Source organism: Toxorhynchites rutilus, chromosome 3 (genome assembly GCF_029784135.1).
Source record: "Toxorhynchites rutilus septentrionalis strain SRP chromosome 3, ASM2978413v1, whole genome shotgun sequence".
Classification (NCBI taxonomy): domain Eukaryota; kingdom Metazoa; phylum Arthropoda; class Insecta; order Diptera; family Culicidae; genus Toxorhynchites; species Toxorhynchites rutilus.
The window spans coordinates 113,878,890-113,899,133 of record NC_073746.1 but is presented as its reverse complement, the minus strand read 5'-3'; the positions used below and the strand labels follow the sequence as shown (position 1 = coordinate 113,899,133).

Below are 20,244 nucleotides of genomic sequence, written 5' to 3'. Positions count from 1 at the left end.
ATTATGAATTTTTGAAAAAAAAGTCATTTTTGGAAAAAAGGGGGAAAAAGTTGATTTTTCGGACAAACCTAAAATGGAAATTGTCACCCTAATAAAAAAATAAAAAAAATACGGGTCTAATGTTTTGCGATAAAGAACAAAACTATCACTTTTCACGAAAATCTAAGAACCACTATATCGGTTTGGCATGGAATGGCTGAAATACTACACTATATACTTCAATTCAACCGACTTCTTACATATCTCTGGAAATTCAGAAAAATTGAGTGGTTATATAGTTATGAAACGTAGTGTATTACGTAACACACTCAAGAAGATAGGATGGGATGCCTTGTGGAAACTTCTTTAGAAATAAATCCAAATAAGTCTAAACATTTTTATCCAAATGACCATTTGTCACATGTTATGCAGGGAAGAGGGAGTCTGAAATAATAAACAAAGTACGTTACGTAATATTTGAACGACCCCTAGATGCAAAATTAACAAGTTTGACTTATATCATGTCTGTGTACTCATGAATTATGTAAAACATACTGAGGAACGAAATATGAATTTGTCATCATTCATTAATACTGCAATCACCGACAAATAACATCCTGCATCTGCAGCAATGTTGAAAAAATAGTCGAACTTCACTGGTTACAACTTATCCCAGGGTTGAAAAAAAATTATAGGAGTTTGTGTCCAAGACACGACCGCATTTTTTTTTTTTTTTTTTTTTATTAAATCGTTTATTTTTACAGGCTCAGTTACATAAGTTTAAAGGAGCCAAACTCCTATCTGTATTGTTACAAGTATATATATTCATTTTTCATTAATTCTAGTGTTAATGAAGTAGAGAACCGATTACTCGCGGTTTGCTCGAGTTTAGAAGGGTGACATTTTTTTCAGGAAAAGGAAGGGATATAAGGATATGTTGACAATGTTCACACTCACATTCGCACTCACATTCATCATACTCAATTCTTAAGCCTATCTTACATCTAACATGTATTTACATTTCACCTTATTCTATTGTTAGTAAGAAGGGATTTAATTTCTCGCGAAGGAAAAGGAAAAGGAAAATATAAGGATATAAGGACAATCACACACGAAGATCGATAGCTTTTAGGAAGACATATATTTGGGACATGTAATCAAGGTCTAACCGAGCCAACACATCTCTCACCGGCACATTGGGCTGTCTTCCTCTGGCCCGAAGAGAGTTTTCTAAATTCGATCTGGCAACAAGATACACCTCGCACGACCAAACAACGTGTTCGATGTCGTGGTAACCTTGGCCACAAGCACAGATATTGCCATCGGCAAGATTAAAACGAAAGAGTAGCGCGTCTAACGAACAGTGATTGGACATGAGTCGAGAGAAGGTGCGAATAAAGTCCCGACTCAAGTCCAGACTTTTGAACCATGGTTTGAGGCTAACCTTAGGGATAATCGAGTGAAGCCACCGGCCCAATTCATCTTCGTTCCACTTACGTTGCCATTTAACGATGGTATTTTTACGGACTAAAGAATAAAATTCATTGAAGGCGATTTGACGCTGATAAATATCGCCTTCAATTGCACCTACCTTTGCCAATGAGTCAGCCCTCTCATTACCCGGAATTGAGCAATGTGAGGGGACCCAGACAAAGGTAATGACATAACAGCGTCTGGTTAAAGCACTCAAATTTTCTCGTATTCTCTCAAGGAAGTACGGCGAGTGCTTTTCCGGCCTCACTGAACGGATAGCTTCGACAGAGCTAAGACTATCCGTTACAATGTAATAGTGTTCAACAGGTCGTGAGGCGACGCTGTCCAGCGCCCAATGTATCGCTGCCAATTCAGCAATATACACTGAGCAAGGATTCTGAAGACTGTGGGAGGTGCTAAAAAATTCGTTGAACACTCCAAATCCTGTGGACTCATTCATAGAGGACCCATCAGTAAAGTACATATTATCACAATTGATACGCCCATATTTTGCATTGAAGATCGTAGGAACGATCCCCGATCGATGATAATCTGGAATTCCATGGATTTTCTCCTTCATGAACAGATCAAAATGTACAGAGGAATTGATGTAGTCAGGAAAACAAACACGGTTGGGAGTATACGAAGAAGAATCAACCTGCATGGAGATGAATTCATGATATGAGCTCATGAATCCTGAATGAAAATTTAGCTCGATAAGCTGCTCAAAATTTCCGATCACCAATGGGTTCATGACCTTACACCGGATGAAGAACCGAAGAGATAATAAATTGAAGCGATCTTTTAGTGGGAGTAGGCCTGCCAAAACCTCGAGACTCATGGTATGCGTTGAGGGCATACATCCCAACGCAATACGGAGACAAAGATACTGAATTCGCTCGAGTTTAATGAGGTGTGTTTTGGCAGCTGATTGAAAACAGAAACTGCCATACTCCATCACTGAGAGAATAGTTGTTCGATACAACATTATAAGATCTTCTGGATGGGCTCCCCACCAGGTGCCGGTAATTGTACGGAGAAAGTTTATTCTTTGTTGGCATTTTTTACTCAGATACCTAATATGGGCCCCCCAAGTACATTTGGAGTCGAACCAGACCCCAAGATACTTGAATGACATAGCATGAGTGATTGGTTTACCCAAAAGTTGAAGCTTTGGTTTTGCTGGTCTATGCTTCCTAGAAAAAACCACCATCTCTGTTTTCTCCGTGGAGAATTCGATCCCTAGCCCAATGGCCCAGGTTGAAAAATTGTTCAATGTATCTTGTAAGGGTTCTTGCAGGTCGGATTCTTTTGATCCTACGACAGACACTACTCCATCATCTGCAAGTTGTCTTAAGCTGCAATTTTGTGTAAGGCAATTGTCAATGTCGCTTACATAGAAGTTGTACAAAAGGGGGCTTAAACATGAGCCCTGAGGGAGGCCCATGTAAGAGACCCGACTTACTGCCGAATCTCCATGAGAAAAATTCAAATGTTTCTCACAAAGCAAGTTATATAACATATTATTCAATAGAGGCGGTAGACCCCGAGAGTGTAATTTGTCTGACAAAACCTCTATTGAAACAGAATCAAATGCCCCCTTTATGTCCAAGAATACTGAAGCCATTTGTTTTTTTTCGGCGTAAGCCATTTGAATTTCTGAAGAAAGCAACGCAAGACAATCATTCGTCCCCTTGCCCCTGCGGAACCCATATTGTGTATCTGAGAGTAAGCCATTCGTTTCAACCCAACGATCAAGGCGAAACAAGATCATTTTCTCCAACAATTTCCGTATACAAGACAGCATTGCTATTGGGCGGTACGAATTGAAGTCGGACGCGGGTTTTCCGGGTTTTTGAATAGCTATAATTCGCACTTGTCTCCAATCATCTGGAACAACATTATGCTCCAGAAACTGATTGAATAAATTCAACAAGCGATGTTTCGCCACATCAGGGAGGTTTTTCAGCAAGTTGAACTTAATTCTATCTGTTCCTGGAGCCGAATTGTTACAAGAAAGGAGAGCAAGAGAGAATTCTACCATCGAAAACTCGGAATCAAGATCGCACCTATCTTGTGGTATATCTCGAACAATTTTTTGCACAGGAACGGAATCGGGACAAACTTTCCGTGCAAATTTAAAAATCCATCGATGTGAATATTCATTCAATGAAGAGCGATTTCTCATGTTTCGAGCCACTTTCCATAATTTTTTCATTGACGTTTCTCGTGACAAACCTCCCACGAAAGTTCGCCAATAAGCACGCTTTTTCCCTTTGATCAAGTTTTTAAATTGATTTTCAAGGTCCAAATACGTTTGAAAATTCTCAATGGTTCCACGTTTTCGAAAAGCTTTAAATGCGTTCGATTTATCCTGATAAAGCTTGGAACATTGGCTATCCCACCATGGATTGGGAGGCCTTCGACGAATAGTGGAGCCTGGGATGGGTTTCGTTTGAGCGCGAACCGCGCTGTCATATATCAAACGAGAAATGAAGTTATACTCCTCCAATGGAGGCAAACCATCTCTGGAATTGATGGCTAGAGCAATCGCGTCCGCATATTTTTTCCAGTCAATGTGTCTTGTGAGGTCATATGCCATGTTTATAGATTCAGAAGAATTCGACCCAATGGTGATGGAAATTTTGATTGGCAAGTGATCACTACCGTTGGGGTCCTGGATTACATTCCACTTGCAATCTAACGATAGTGAATTCGAGCAAAGCGAGAGGTCAAGAGCACTTGGGTTAGCAGGAGGTTTAGGTACACGTGTTGTTTCCCCAGTGTTCAAAAGTGTCATATTGAAGCTGTTACAAAGATCATATATCAACAGTGAACGATTGTCGTCGTACTGTTCCCCCCAGGCAGTTCCGTGAGAGTTGAAGTCTCCCAAGATCAATCGTGGCTCAGGAAGGAGTGAGCACATGTCAACAAGTTGCTTGCGGCTAACCGCAGCTCTCGGAGGCCAATACAAACTGACAATACAGAGGTCTTTGCCTCTGATGTTTGCATGACAAGCAACAACTTCGATCCCTCCAATAGGTGGAAGTTCAATTCTAAAAAATGGGTGGCACTTATTAATCCCCAATAGTACCCCTCCGTATCTGTCATCGCGGTCCAAGCGTATTATATTAAAATCGTGGAAAGAGAGATCATTTTGAGAAGAGAGCCAGGTTTCGGACAGAGCAAAAACATCACAATTGAATTTATGAATTAGAAATTTGAAAGTATCCAATTTAGGGATAAGACTACGACAATTCCACTGTAAAACAGTGATATCTCCGACCTCTCTATTTAAATTAGACATCAAGAGAGATAATCATTGCAAGAAGGGGCCATGTTTGCATCAATTGCTGCAAAATTGTCTTTAACACTGGAAGCATTGAGATGACAATGGTTCTGATGGAGTCGGAAACGTTAAAACACGTGAAGATTTGATCCATAAGGTCAGTCAACTTTATAAATCCCGATTGGGAAGTTGAACTAGACGGAAAAACAGGGACAGTTGGGGTTTTTGATGTCCCCTCGAGTGCTGGGCCATTCGAAGGTGAATTATTCCCACGGAAACCAGGAGGAACCTGATTTTGCTTGTCCGCTGCACTCGATTTTTTAGACATGCTAACAGGGGGTATAACCGGTGGGGCTTGTCCTTGAACTTTGGGAGTGGTCACATTTTTGCGCCGGGGATTCCCTTGGAAAATGAACGGTGTGCCCCCGTTAGCTGTGTCCGCTTCCATTTCGTCAACGGGCAACGTGGCGAAGACATTTTGAGTGTTGATTGATTGTTGTTGGGCAAGTGGAGAAGCGCCCTTTAAAATATCCGCAAAAGTGCGTTTTGAGCGTTCCTTCAAAGAGCGCTTCTGTTTCTCCCAGCGACTCTTGTAAGTTTCACAAGCTGAGAGCACGTGTGGGGATCCCCCGCAATATGGACACTTATGCTCAGTCGCACTGCAGGATTCCCCCACATGTTGCTCTCCGCAAGTTGCACAGCGCTCCTTGTTGGCACAATAATCTGAAGTGTGACCAACTGACTTGCATTTGTTGCAAGTCATGGGCTTTGGCACGAAGAGTCGCACAGGCAGTCTCAATTTGTCCACCATGACGTAGTCAGGGAGGGCCGAACCAGCAAAAGTTACTCGAAACGAGTCTGACGGCGTGAATTTCGTTTTTCCCTCTTCTTGGGATACTTTACCTAGTTGGCGACTGTCCAAAATTTTAACGCCCACCAAAGGGAGTCTTTTGAATTTACCAACTCCTTCTTTTATCAATTGGCACGTCAGACCCGTTTCAGTTACCACCCCCGAGATTTCTACGTCATGGGAGGGCACGTAGACACGATACTCTAGGGTGAACCTCTCGTCGATCACAATTGCATTTGCGTGTTTCCGATCACTCACGACAACACGCAGTTTGTTCGGCCTAACCTTAGAGATTTCGACCACGGAGGAATAAAATCTTGCCAGATCTTTCGAAACCTGAATGACATTAATAGATTTTCCTTTAGGTTTGGGCCGGAAAAAAACAACCCATGGACCAGCTCCAGGTGCATCGTCTGGATAGACCTTGACACGAGGAGAGGAAACAACTGAGGGGGAGGACGAGGTCGATTGTTGAGCGGGAGTGGGATCAGTAGGACTGGGAGGCAAGTTCGGGAGTTGAACGGAAGCGGGAGATGGAGGGGGCGAAGAGGAAAAGTTTGCCAATTTTCTTGAGGGGGGCTTGTTGAGGTTAATTAACTCTTTCTCTGAAGAGACATCTTCTGAGGGGGGAACGCGTTTGAGCGACTTCCCAGCCCCCGTTGTAGCTAGTGAGGAGGAAACAGTAGTTTCAATCTCCATTTCAACTTGACCTTCTAAATCGCACACCAATGCGAATGAAATGAAACGGTGTCCCAATCGAACCGCGTGGCAATCGCTCGGTACAGCTGCAACGGTAAATCGCACCACCACACGATGATGGAATCGATGACGATGATAAAGCACACACAGCGATGATACGGCACACGCACCGCGCCCGCGGTGGAGAACTTCTTTCTCACGCTGGTTGTGATTGCTGCTCTTCTCACTCGCGCAATAAAGAGAACCCCGTTAGGGCGAAATAACTTCACCAGCCACTGATAACGGTATAATCTCCACTATATGATAGACGCGAACAAATTTGCGACCGATGTCTTCGGACTGCGCGAGCTGAATGACACGACCGCATTGTTGACGTAGAACTACGCTGTTAATTTATATATGTCGCTTGTTTGTAACTTCGGATATTATTTTATAATGCTGTGGAATTTTATAAATAACCGTTTAGTAGAATGGTTTGATCGCCCTGAAATGGTTTTTTTTATTGCAGAATCAATTGTCGATAATCGATTGATGATTCATTCTCGCCCTTGCAGAACAATACACTAGTATGTCGCAATTTGTTTCATGTCGATGTATTGAAAATTTATCTCGAACGCTATTCCGGGTTTTCGCAATTGACATAGGCTCGGCTATAATCGATTATATACTTGTGTCACCAGTACCATTATTCCACATCTTATAACTACATCAATATATTTTTGGCACCGTATGGAAACAACAACAATGACAATATTTGCAAGTATCAAATATCATGCTAACTGTTATTTAGTATTGCCTCAGTGGAATCGCACCTCTAGGCATCCTTCATACAACGTTAACCAAGCACCAAACAAGCGTTTGCCATAGCTTGCATACAGAGCCTAACATTGTGGCTCAAAGCTACTAGTAATATAAACACCTCTCATCATTTTGCGCTATTCTCAAAAGAAACGCTTCTGTTAATATTACTGGCCTCGAAAAAAGTTGCATTACTTTCTCATGCTCAAGATAAGCGTAGCTGTCATCCCTAGTGGAAAAAGTTTTGCTAATGGCGAGCGCAACCAAATCACATAAAAAATTCCAAAACGACATTTACTTTCATGGGGACTAAATGAGCGAAATACTTATATAACATATTGAATAACTTGGTATTCCCCAAATATTTTTTTGGTGCACGGGAGCAGATACAAATGGGGTTTCAGCGTAGCGAAGATGCATTATTTTTACGTACGGGTTATGAAGCACGCACGCACGCACGTACGCATACAAATATCCATATATCAATGGCTCGTCGAATCTAAATATACACACACAAACACAAACCATATACAGACATATCAAACAAATCTTAGAAAATTTCCGATTCGATTGGTATGCAAATCGTTAAAATCCGTTCGCACCAAAAATAGTTAATAACGTTAACTTTATTTCATAAAAACTTGACCTGTTTTCTGATTTGGCAGCCTTAATGAAAGACGTAGTTCTACGTCAAAAACATGGGTTGAGTTAAAAAGCTTAGAGCTAAACGGAAAAAGATGTTTTAGTTTAGTTTTCAAAACAACTACACTTGATTATCCCTATTTGATTACCTGACGTGCAATTCCGGCGATATTTTTGAAAAAATCAGTGTTTTCGAACCAATTGAGTCAGTGCGCAAAAATGGATGTTTTGATTTCACGAACAAGAAAAGTAAACCAAGGTGCAGGATTGCGTTAAGGCATTCCAATATTCTGATCGTGGTTTTCATAAGGTGGGTTGAAAGATAATGTTTACTATATATTTTTTTATCACGTCAATACATCATTCCTGGTAAAAGTTATAGCTTCCATTTTAACTTACCCCGTATTTCAACTTGCCCCGGTGTACCTTATATATTGATTAACAAACACAAAAAAAATGTGTCAATTGGACTGTCCCCTGAATAGCTGCAACCGGATTGTTGAACTATTGCAGCCAAAACCTTGTAAACTGGTGGGAATTCTACAAGTTTTTCAGGGGACCGATTTCAACCAATCTTTTTTAACGTACGTAGGATTTTTTCGAAATTTTCATTTTTAACGAAATGGCGACATTTTTTGTAACAAAATTGAGATCTTGCCTCAAAAATCGAGACAAAAACATTCACTAAAATTTTATTTTTCAAAATATCAAAGAAATTCTACGCGTTTCAAATTTTGGATACATTAATTTTGTTTCTTCTAAATCTTTTCTTCAGTCTGCAATCCTTGGACCATAAATCTGACCTTCAACGCTTGACAAAATCACTTCTTGTCGCTTTTTTGTAGCCAAATTGGACTTTCGGGCTTCTCTAGCTGCTTCTTACATCCGCATCTCTGCTCGTTCGATTCGTTCCATATCCGATTTTTCGCAGAAATTGTTGCGGTCCAATGTAAAGCTTGAGTTCTTTCATTATCTCCAAAACGCCTTGTGGACCATAATTTAAGTAACCGGTTGCTATATTTGTTGCAATTTTCAAAACTTTAGACTTCTGGTTGCATGATGCAACTTGCATCCATCAATGTTGCAAATCCACCGCTCTGGTCGCGATGGAAAACGAATCAAGTTGTTCGAATCTTTAATAGACAAATGCACATGGGACCAATTCCCGTAGGCAACTGATGTATGCGTTGTACGCATTCTTCTCGCGCTCCTTATGCAAAGACTTAGGTCCACTAATGGGCTTGTAACTTATGAACAGAGCATCGGGCAAACCTGAGACAGAAACTATAGTAAAATCGACATCCCAGAGAACATTTTAAGTCAGAAATCCTTTTTTTTTTTTTTAAGTTTTCATAGTGTACTACCCCTTTGTAAATTAAATTTTCAACATAAACACTACAAACCATAAACACCTTTGCTCCTATATTCCGCTTGGGGTGCATTCGAGCCCCAGAACATGCATATAAGTAAGATTTGCTACTGGGATTTGAAAGCATACTTCCATGAAAGATACGTTGTATTTAAGTAAATGCAGTGTATATCCGTTTTCCAAATTTCTGGATACTCTTCCATATCCCCGCACTAGCACAAAAATTTCCCGTATGCTGCTAGCACCTTCTTTGTCGTAACACACTTTGATACAGACATTAGGCATGAATGATGTGTGCTCATTGTGTTGTACTTGTTAGCTCGCTCGCAACTATGGTTTCATTCCAATCCATTTCATATTGGGTTTAAAACTTCTTCAATCAATTCACCTCTAGCCCTGAGGAGGGCCCGTGGAAGAAAACTCTACTCCATACTCCTCCTTCCTCTGTCTGCAGAAAGACAATCCATTCTCGCTCGATGCCCGCTGGCAACAATGTTGCTCCGATGACCACCAAACGAGAAGTTGAACCCACAAATCGTGAATGGCTTATTTACACCAAATAAGTTGAAAACGGACAGAAACAATTGTATTAGATGCTCGTTTTGAGGGTACGGGTAGGTAAGCACACAAATCGGCAGAACAAATGTATGCGAAAATGGGAATGCTTCCAATTTTTGATTAATTTAAACCGTTTAGGGATTAGGGTAATTGTAATGTATAGCATATCGAACAAATCTTAGAGAGCTTCCGATTCGATTGGTAATCTGATCTAAAGAATTCGTTCGCTGTGAAAATAGTTATTAACGTTAACTTTATTTCATAAAAACTTGACCTGTTTTCTGATTTGGCACCCTTCCTTAAAGGCGTAGTTCTACGTCAAAATCATGCGAAAAAAAAACAGAATAATTTTCTTTATTCCGTGTGGCAAATGACGGGAATTGGCTCAAGTCATAGTATTCCCGAATGGCTTGAATAAGATTTGAAGTAATGTTTCAGGAATAGGATGAAGCGAGAAATGAGGGAGTGTCATACAAACGACGTTTATGGTTCCTCATAACAGCTCAAGAAACAAATCGGATATTGGGGAGTCAAACAACACTTGAATAGTGGAAGTCGATACATGAAGCTTCTTTACAACAGTACGTTGTACAGCAACGGTGTATCCGTAGCCAGTACGTATATGGAACGGCGATGAATTTCAAAAAAGGTAATTTCTGGGAGATTAGCATTTATTTGAATAATAAAATGAATTAATACATTATTCAAAGTATTGGCAATCGCTTGCCACTACTTCTTCCCATCTTTCTGACAATTTTCGGATCCCGTCGCGAAAGAAGCGTTCATATTTTATTTTGGACCGTGGATGTTCGGCTTCGACGTAGATGTTCCTAGTTGGCCGGGCTTTACATACGATCTTTCGCTTTTTGTCGTAGTACCACTTCTCGTGCCCGGTAACGATGCGGTGCAAAAAAAACTTGCTTTTGTGCCGGTCAACAAATGTCGGACATTAGAAATAGCTTGTCGAGTTACTCGCAATGATTTTGCAAGTTCTGTTTGTGATCGACACGAATCTTGATCGAGTAATGTCTCTCATTCTTCGATTTCAAACCTTTTCGGTTGACCCGGGCGCTTCTTATCTACAACACTAAAACCAACACGTTTGAATTGTCCAAACCATACTCTATAAAAATCTATTCGACGGTGCGAGGTCACCATAAACTTCCACGAGCATCCGATACGCTTCCGCTGCTTCCTGCTTCCTTCCAATGAAATAGGAAGTCTTCCCACAAATGGTGCTTATTTCTAACGAAACACGACATTTTCAACGCAGTAAAAATTGAACTTGTTGAGCAAAAAAACGATATTCGGTTGACAGATGTCGACAACTAACGATTCAGCAAAAATCAGATGAACATTGAATACGTGAAAATCCGAACAAGAAAAACTTGTTGAGGTTTAAAAACGTATTGAACTCCATGTTCAACACAACAAGCATACATTAGCAGATATTATTATTGTTGTAAAGCCATTGACCATTTCTCGAGAACATTTTTCCTTCCACGACCCATGATACTTTTGCACGAGCTATGTTCCCACTTGTTTCACCTCATTTCCGTTTGAAATCTCTCATTACATTGCAGTTCCACCTTTTTTCTGCAGTATGTAAGACTTTTCAAACATTCCCATCATACTTGTTCTGCGTATTTAACAATAAAAAGCTTGAGCTGCCTGATGTTTTTTTTTTCAAATACTTGTCAGTGTGCATACAATGGCGTGTGCACCCGTGGCAAATGAATTGTAAAGTTCAAAGCCTCTTAAAAACTTGCAAGCAAAGCAAGCATCTTCACACAACTCAAAACGTGCGGTACCAGACACAGACTTACAGATTTCTTCCCGGTCCTTAAAGTGTTAAGCTCAATAAAACTCACATACCACCTATTCTTGGGCAGTTCTATTCTTCTATTCTTCGTACGATCAATCTACATAAGTTATCGATTGGGGTTGGAACTGGTTAAAAGCAGGGTAGTCCAGAACCGAAACCTATAAACCATGTAAAGAACTTCAGACTTTTATGAAATAATGCTTTATTCTGTTGGAATAACATGGTGGTTTCGATGCAAAAACGGAAGCAAATGATTCTGAAATACTTCCTTCCTATTGACATTCTTTGTTTTAAAGAGGCTATAAACTTTTCAGTTCATACGCCTCTAAACCCTTGAACTCCTAACTTCTTATTCGTGTGAGAGCAAAAGTCATTCGAAACAGCCCTGTCTGAGAAACAAAGTCCAAAGCCTTATCCACACACATCGATAGTGATTTGTCAAAAACTCCGGACCTGACATCAAGTGGTTACTATTGTTGCTGCTTGTGATGATTGATTTAGCTGGTAAGAAATAGCCTCTAAAGAAGCTCATAAAAACAGCTGTCCGAGATTATTTACTTCTGTAAGTTTCCAAACACGAAATGGCAACAAGTTATCAGTCAAACGACGAACCATGCTATATGAAATCTCGAAAGATCCGTAAAAACAATGATTTTTTTCCTCAAATTTAGTCATGTCAGAACGATATATAGGATGGAGTGGTCCTAAACAGATCCCCTAAATTGTAAAGGCTATAAAGTAATTGAAAAATTAGTTCAATACTACTCCAACATTGAACGGTAAAATACGATTCTTTCACTATGTTTTCTAACAGTTGGCGCGGTTAATGAGTGTTTATGAGAAATACGGCAACCAAATCAGGAGTAATTTTTAAGCATGTTCAAAGATACTGATCCTCTTCTACTATTTTTGTTTCCCAAAACGAAGTTTTATGTCGTCAATACGAATTGGGACCAATGAATTCACTATTTGATTCAGCTTTCAGCAACAATTTGATTCAGCTACAGCAACTGTTTATTTAGAAATATGAACGAGTGTTACCAAAAATTATATGTTGGCTATGTAATCATATCCCAGGAAGACGCCCAAACAGATGTTGATAGTCACAGAAAATGAATCGAATCAATATTTCCACCGAAAAAGCAAACTTCGACATGATTCTTCACATCATATTACGTAATCCTTAGCGAGGTTGAACGATGCAAAACAAATTATTAGCTATCAATAAACGAATGCTTCTAGCCCACGATGTTTGTTTACTTTCGCGCGCGAGCGGATGATTTATTTTTGAAACTTTGTTTCTTCCGAAGCGGAAGAAAAACATGAGTAGATGAGTATATGGTTTTCGCGAAATACATCATTGAGCACTGTATGTATGACTATACTCAAACAGAATTTCTGAATGCAATCGATTGATTGGAGGCGCAAGCGCCACAATATCAATCACTCAAACGCCGAAGATCGGATCAGATTGTATGCTGGAAGTAGTGGCAGGAGATGCACTTGACTTTTGCCGGCACGCTAGTGCGACTCGTCATCATTTTTGAGTCCCACGCCTTTTCCTTGACCTCAATGCCTGTTGACATCAGCTAGCAGCAGAGCGTAACGCGAAACTGTGCGGATGAGGATAGCAACATATGTTTTCCTCATTACACCGCAATGTGATTTTCTGGATGCACCGAGAGATACTGCGAGAGATGGGGCAAATTTATGCGATGATATCTAGTCAGTTTATATGAGCGTTTGTTGTGCATTTTACTTGCCATTTTAATGGAGATTGCCCTGAATCACGCCCCAGTATTGGCCGATGAAGTCATCTGCATTTGAATCCAGAATATTACGAAGAATGGGTTTGTTTATAGTAATTGAACTAATTAGGCATTTGTCAGCAATTACGCATGCTCAAGCGCAAGCTACTTGGGCTCTACCGGCATGATTTCTTTCGCACTTTTCGCAAATTGAAGGTTTAAGTATTCTTGGAATATAAACTAAATTCATGAAGGTGATCAATGAAAACCAACACTAGAAGAGCACCGTCAGTTCATAGTGTCTAACAGTGTACACTAATTGTACTTTTCGACAATTTTCACTTTTCTTCATAAAACGTTGTTTTTATGCCTATTCTTCCGGAAAAACACAAAAAAAGTTACTGTTTATTCCCAGATTTTTAAAAAACAACATCAAGCTCAATTGTCCCATGTTGATATTCTATACCATATCATATTTGAAGTTGAAGTACACGAAATTTGTTTCATGCTTCCAGGAGGGCTAATGTACTCATTTCTGGTTTGGAAAAATGAACCAATTCTCAAACAAATGAAAAAAAAAGTTTAACAGAACACGTGTACACCTTGTTAGCAAATGCCTAAAAACGATGAGATTTATATTCTGCAAAATATTGCAGATCACTCCCTTCTTCATAAAACGTTTTTGTTTTTATGCAAAATCTTTCGGAAAATCACAAAAAAAACGTGTTGCTTGTTCCCAGTATTTCAAAAAACAACATCAAGTTCAATTGTCCCATGTTGATATTCTAGGCATAACTGTCCCACCTGGATTTTTGAGCCCGTAACCAGGATTGATTGAATCAAATGAGGGGATCTTTCCACATTTCATTAAACAATAGTTTTCTGCTTATAAAAAACCCAGTGTATTGCTAAGCAGAAATACTTAAAGCTTCTGGTAGACAAATATTCTAGAAAACTTTGAATGCGTTTTTCTCAGTTGCTGATTTCGGAACATGGGACAACTATGCGTAGAACGACAGTATAGATGATAAATAATCGCAAATTAAAACGATTGTATAGTTGCTGTGAGGTCTTTCGCTAACTTAGTACGAGTCTACGATTACTGTGTGGCACATGTACTGTGCAATCTACAGCTAGAAATCCAACCGAGGAACGAAATATCTATTGGTTTCAATGGTTCAAAGTATATGAGTGACCAATGAGATTCGCACTATCGGCAAAACTTCTCGATTGATACGTTATACACTTTGAAGTCACCCCCCACTGTGGTGAAAATCGATTCTTTGCAATTGTATATAGTTCTGAGATCAATGAAAATTAAATACAAGCAAACCCGACTGTTTCATTGGCAGTGTAATTGATTGAATCTGTCTTAAATCACTCCGGCACGCTGATTTTGCGCACTTTACGCAAATTTCCCATCTCGACATACCATATAACACGTGCGTCGCATCGGGAATAGGTCGAACAAATTCTCTTTCCTGTTCACAGTGGATTCTACTTGATTTAAGTTTTTCGACCTTAGAATGCCATAATAATGTTCCTTTATTCCACTCTTCCACCAGATCTGCAATCGAACGGCATGTGATTGCAAGGGGCTGCGAGGGGCGCCAGGACAAATCGGACCGCATGGCATACCGGGACCAAGCGGTCTGCCGGGAGACGTTGGTTTTGATGGTCCCCCCGGCTGGCCCGGTGAAGGAGGTGATCGCGGTGAATTCGGATCAATGGGCGACAAAGGTTACAGAGTAGGTGTCCAAAATCGTCTATTCGGTGTATTTTCAATCAACCATTATCATTTGATCCGTTATTGTAGGGTGATACTGGCGAACGTGGTCCCGTTGGATATCCAGGAATTCCGGTAATTAGATGGCATAATTTGATCAATCCACTCTACAAGCAGGATATTTTAGGGAATGCCGGGCGATGACGGACCACGTGGTCCACGAGGTATCGACGGTTGCAACGGGACGGATGGAGCCATGGGTATCCCCGGTATGCCTGGCTATCCTGGGGATCGTGGTCAACCTGGTTTACAGGGTCCTCTCGGATACCGGGGCGATTCGGGCGAGGGTGGTATTAATTCAAAGGGAACAAAAGGGGCTTCGGGGGAGCCTGGTCGTCCGGGGATGGTCGGACCCTTTGGCTTCAAAGGAAATAGAGGTCTACCGGGATTCGACGGTGTAAATGGAATAGACGGACTTTTGGGACCAAAAGGTGAATTAGGCGACGAAGGAGAAGCATCTGTTCCATTCTGTCCAGGAGAACCAGGAGAACCCGGTGAGCCGTATCACTACTTCTCGAGTAAGAATTCCACGGTTAGCAAAGGCGTTAGTGGTGCCAAAGGTGACAGAGGAGAGGATGGTACCCCAGGACTTCATGGAAGAAAGGGAGATTCTGGATTTCCGGGTGAACGTGGTTTGAAGGGTTTCAAAGGCGAGGAAGGCAACGTTGGAGATCGTGGAAAACAGGGAAAAGATGGACCTCCTGGTCCACCTGGCGATAAAGGAGAAAAAGGCGCACCTGGATACGCTGGACGCGATGGGGATATAGGAGACAAAGGTGAGTTGGGTGATGAAGGTATCCCCGGAGTACCAGGACCTCAAGGTGTTCGGGGAGCTCCTGGAATATATGATCCAACATTGGCTCCTATAATTATTGGACCCGTGGGGCCACAGGGTGATGTTGGACCACCAGGCAATCAAGGATTAAGTGGGATACCTGGAAACCCAGGACGAAGAGGTTTGATGGGATTACAAGGCCCTCCAGGTGATTCAGGAACGGATGGTCCAAGAGGAAAGAAGGGTTCCACTGTAGCTGGACAGCGCGGCAATGATGGAGAAAGTGGACCTCAAGGTCCAGTTGGTATCAGGGGTATTGAGGGCCCAGCTGGTATGAAAGGTCAAAAAGGATACCTTGGCAGAAATATTACAGGACTGAAGGGAGAGGCAGGATTGCCAGGTTTGAATGGCGAGTTTGGAGAAAAAGGTGAACAAGGAGAGGTTGGTGAGTCTGGAGACAAAGGTCTTCCAGGAATCGGCTATAATATTACTGGTCCATTGGGTCCTGATGGTATTCCTGGCCTTCCGGGTCCAGTGGGTGACCCTGGATGGAACGGGTATGATGGTCCTAAAGGTGACAAAGGTTTTCGAGGCGATGATTGTGGTATATGTCCCCCTGGACCACGAGGAATTAAAGGTGATGGCGGTGATATTGGACGACCGGGTTGGGATGGAATCGATGGTAATCGTGGTCTACCTGGTCCACGAGGTCTGAAAGGTACCCCTGGAAAACCTGGTATGAAAGGTATTCAGGGACTCAAAGGCAAGACATACGACTTTACGTTATAACGCTTTGTTGTCTAATGTTAAGACTATTGATAGGTATTCCTGGAGGAAACGGCGAACCTGGACGTTCTGGAGAAAAAGGCCAGAAAGGATTCGTCATTCGTCGTGGTAGTTTGGTCTCCTTCCCTGGAGATAAAGGTGATGTGGGCTATCGTGGACTGCAAGGCGAACAGGGTGATGAAGGTTTCGTTGGAATTGCTGGAGATCCGGGTATTCTAGGGGAACAGGGTGACATAGGAGACGACGGAAATCCTGGTCTCCGAGGTAGAGACGGAGAACCTGGCATTCCTGGTCGAGATGGTTCCCATGGCAGAGACGCGGTTCATAATTCTTATACAATGTGGTCGCTCAGAGGTACCCCTGGCCCACTTGGTGATATGTGAGTGAATACGATTAAGAATTTTTCCCCAATAATAGGTAATATTTCTGTTTCGTAGAGGAGTAAAGGGTGAACGAGGCGACCAAGGAGATCGTGGCGAACCAGGAGCTATTGCCGAAATGGATTACAAAATCATCGGTGATAAAGGAGAACGAGGACCATTCGGCGATGAAGGACTACAAGGTGAAAAAGGCTATCGCGGAGAAATTGGAGATGAAGGATTCAGAGGGCCTGATGGTGCGGCAGGGCTTGCTGGAGAAAGCATACAGGGACCGATGGGCTACAAAGGGTATTTTGGTATGATTGGAGATCATGGCTTGCAAGGCGAAGATGGCTTTCCGGGTACGCCAGGTCTCGATGGTCCTCCTGGCTTACTTGGTCTCAAGGGACAACGAGGTGACCCTGGCCGTGCTGTGCTGTTTGGTGAAATGGGTGAAGAGGGTGAGGCAGGTTATTTCGGCGAATACGGCGATAAAGGCTTCAAAGGTCCAGACGGTTACAGAGGACCACCGGGTATTGTTGGTATAAAAGGAGAAGCTGGAGATTATGGCGTTCAAGGTCGTATAGGTCTACCTGGTAACAAGGGCATGGTAGGGGACCTTGTTTATGGGGATCGAGGTGCTCCGGGAGCTCCTGGAACATCTGGTCAAACCGCACCATATGGCGATAAAGGAGAACGAGGAGAACCAGGCATTGAAGGGCCACAAGGTCCAAAAGGGGAAGTCGGCAATACTGGACGTGATGGTCTGCCGGGATTACCAGGAGACGATGGAGAATTCGGTGACTCTGGACCTCGCGGCATAAATGGTTACATGGGTGAAGAAGGATACCAAGGCGAGCGTGGTGAATCAGGAGATCAAGGAAACATAGGGCTCACTGGTCGCCGAGGTTTCGTTGGATTGAGAGGAGAAAAAGGTGAATTGGGAGATATTGGCAATATTGGCTTCCCGGGAAGAGTTGGACGGAATGGAACCAAAGGATATATAGGCGATGTTGGCTTCCAAGGAATTAAGGGAAGTAAAGGGTCAGCTTCTTTCAGCGGACATAAGGGTGAAGCCGGTACATACGGTTTACGAGGGCCTCCTGGTCTTGATGGTGCAGTAGGACTATCTGGCTTAAAAGGTGAAGAGGGTGACGCAGGAAGGGTTATTGACGGACACCCTGGTCTTAAGGGACCCAAAGGGGCTCCTGGATACAATGGAATTCCAGGACGTCCCGGATTTAAAGGTGAACGAGGAGATGAAGGAATTCTTGGACAGAAGGGAATTCAAGGTGACAAAGGTAAAGATGGATACCCAGGAATTCCTGGTCGTCGAGGAAAGGATGGACCACGTGGCCTCATAGGACTCAGAGGCACTCCAGGAAGCAACGGTGAACAAGGCGAACAAGGTGAACAAGGATTCATTGGATTCGTTGGCGAAAAAGGTGAACGTGGAGATGTTGGGCGTATTGGCCTTATGGGTCTGCAAGGTCTTCAAGGTGAACAAGGATTCCCTGGAATACCAGGTGAGCTTATAATGATAGCTCCCCAGAAGGGCGATCAAGGTGCGCCAGGTTATCCTGGGCTAGAAGGAATGCCAGGATTACAAGGCTTTTCAGGTCGCCAAGGTTATCCTGGAGAAAAGGGAGATCCGGGGCTACGTGGTGAATCCGGTTTTGCTGGAAGAAGTGGTTTAGATGGAGTAAAGGGTGAACAGGGCAATCCAGGATTCCAAGGACCACGAGGAACACTCTTAACTCGCCCGGAACAAGGAGATGAAGGAGAGGCAGGGTACGATGGATTCCCAGGTCGTACTGGTATTCAAGGAAGTAAGGGAGCCCCAGGTGATTATGGTGACGACGGACAATCTGGTCCACGCGGTATCATGGGATTAGTTAGCGGCGCTCTCAAAGGTACCAAAGGTGAAATCGGTTTTGAGGGTGCTCCGGGTTTGGATGGTCTACCAGGTTTACCAGGTCCGATGGGTGCTAGGGGTTCCCCTGGCGAAAAGGGATTTTCGGGAAGTATCGGATTATCCATTAAGGGAATCAAGGGAGCGATCGGCGATGATGGTCTACCAGGATTGGATGGAATGCCTGGTCCTCAGGGATTCACTGGTGAAATTGGTCCTGTTGGTCGTCCTGGTTTACGTGGACTTATTGGAGCCAAGGGAGAAATTGGTGAAACTGGCGAGGAAGGATTCTTTGGGCGAATAGGTTTGAAAGGTGTCAAAGGAGAACGAGGAGATCCCATTCCTTTGGATAACTGGAGACCAAATCAACCGGGCGATCGCGGTGTTCCCGGTAACAAGGGTACACCAGGAGATGAAGGTGAAATGGGTCCTTCAGGTTTTCCAGGGCTCGTCGGTTTGAAAGGCGAAAAGGGTCAGCAAGGCCTAGCTGGACAGGAAGGTGAAATGGGCTTCAAAGGAGAAAAGGGTTTCCAAGGAGCACCTGGACGGGATGGCCTCGATGGCTACCCTGGATTACGAGGAGAAGTTGGTGATCCTGCTCCTCCACCACCAGCAGCAAAGAGCCGTGGTTTCATTTTTACAAAACACTCACAAACCGTGCATATTCCCGAGTGTCCGTTGAACACCATCAAACTATGGGATGGCTACTCTCTAGTGAGTGTTATTGGAAGCAGTAGAACGGTTGGACAAGATCTAGGAAGTGCAGGATCATGCCTAAGGAAGTTCAGCACAATGCCATATCTGTTCTGTGATATCAATAACGTGTGCAACTACGCCTCGAACAACGATGATACTGTCTGGCTGGCCTCTCCAGAACCAATGTCGATGTCTATGGCACCAATGAAATCACGTGAAATCGAAAAATATATCTCAAGATGTTCTGTTTGCGAGACAACAACCCGAGTCATCTCAATTCATAGCCAAACTATGGCCATACCGGATTGTCCGGGTGGATGGGAAGAATTGTGGATTGGATACAGTTATGTGATGGTAATTTTCTCAGATATATATTCACCAAAAAGATCGCTACTGACCTAAATCAATCGTTTCAGCATACAACTGACAACAGCGGAGGATTCGGAATGGATTTGACATCCCCGGGATCGTGTTTGGAAGAATTCCGCGCTCAACCTGTTGTTGAATGTCACGGTCATGGAACATGCAATTTCTACGATGGAATAACTTCGTTCTGGTTGACGATAATCGAGGATGGTCAGGAATTCTACCAGCCAAAACAGCAGACATTGAAGGCTGACCAAACCAGCAAGATTAGCAGGTTCGTAAAAGTTATAAAATATTCAGATGTCGTAAAGAGCTAAACATCAAAACTACAATA

At 42.6% G+C, this 20,244-nt stretch overlaps 1 protein-coding gene across 1 annotated transcript in view; it reads left to right on the top strand.

Moving 5' to 3' along the window:
• LOC129777183 (collagen alpha-1(IV) chain) overlaps positions 1-20,244 on the top strand; it is an 89,799-nt gene that overhangs the window by 68,845 nt on the left and 710 nt on the right. Inside the window, exons 2-7 of the mRNA XM_055783305.1 lie at positions 14,796-14,978; positions 15,047-15,091; positions 15,144-16,554; positions 16,614-16,956; positions 17,015-19,898; positions 19,961-20,184. Coding sequence (XP_055639280.1) covers positions 14,796-14,978; positions 15,047-15,091; positions 15,144-16,554; positions 16,614-16,956; positions 17,015-19,898; positions 19,961-20,184 — 5,090 coding nt within the window. The remainder of the gene's footprint in view (positions 1-14,795; positions 14,979-15,046; positions 15,092-15,143; positions 16,555-16,613; positions 16,957-17,014; positions 19,899-19,960; positions 20,185-20,244) is intronic.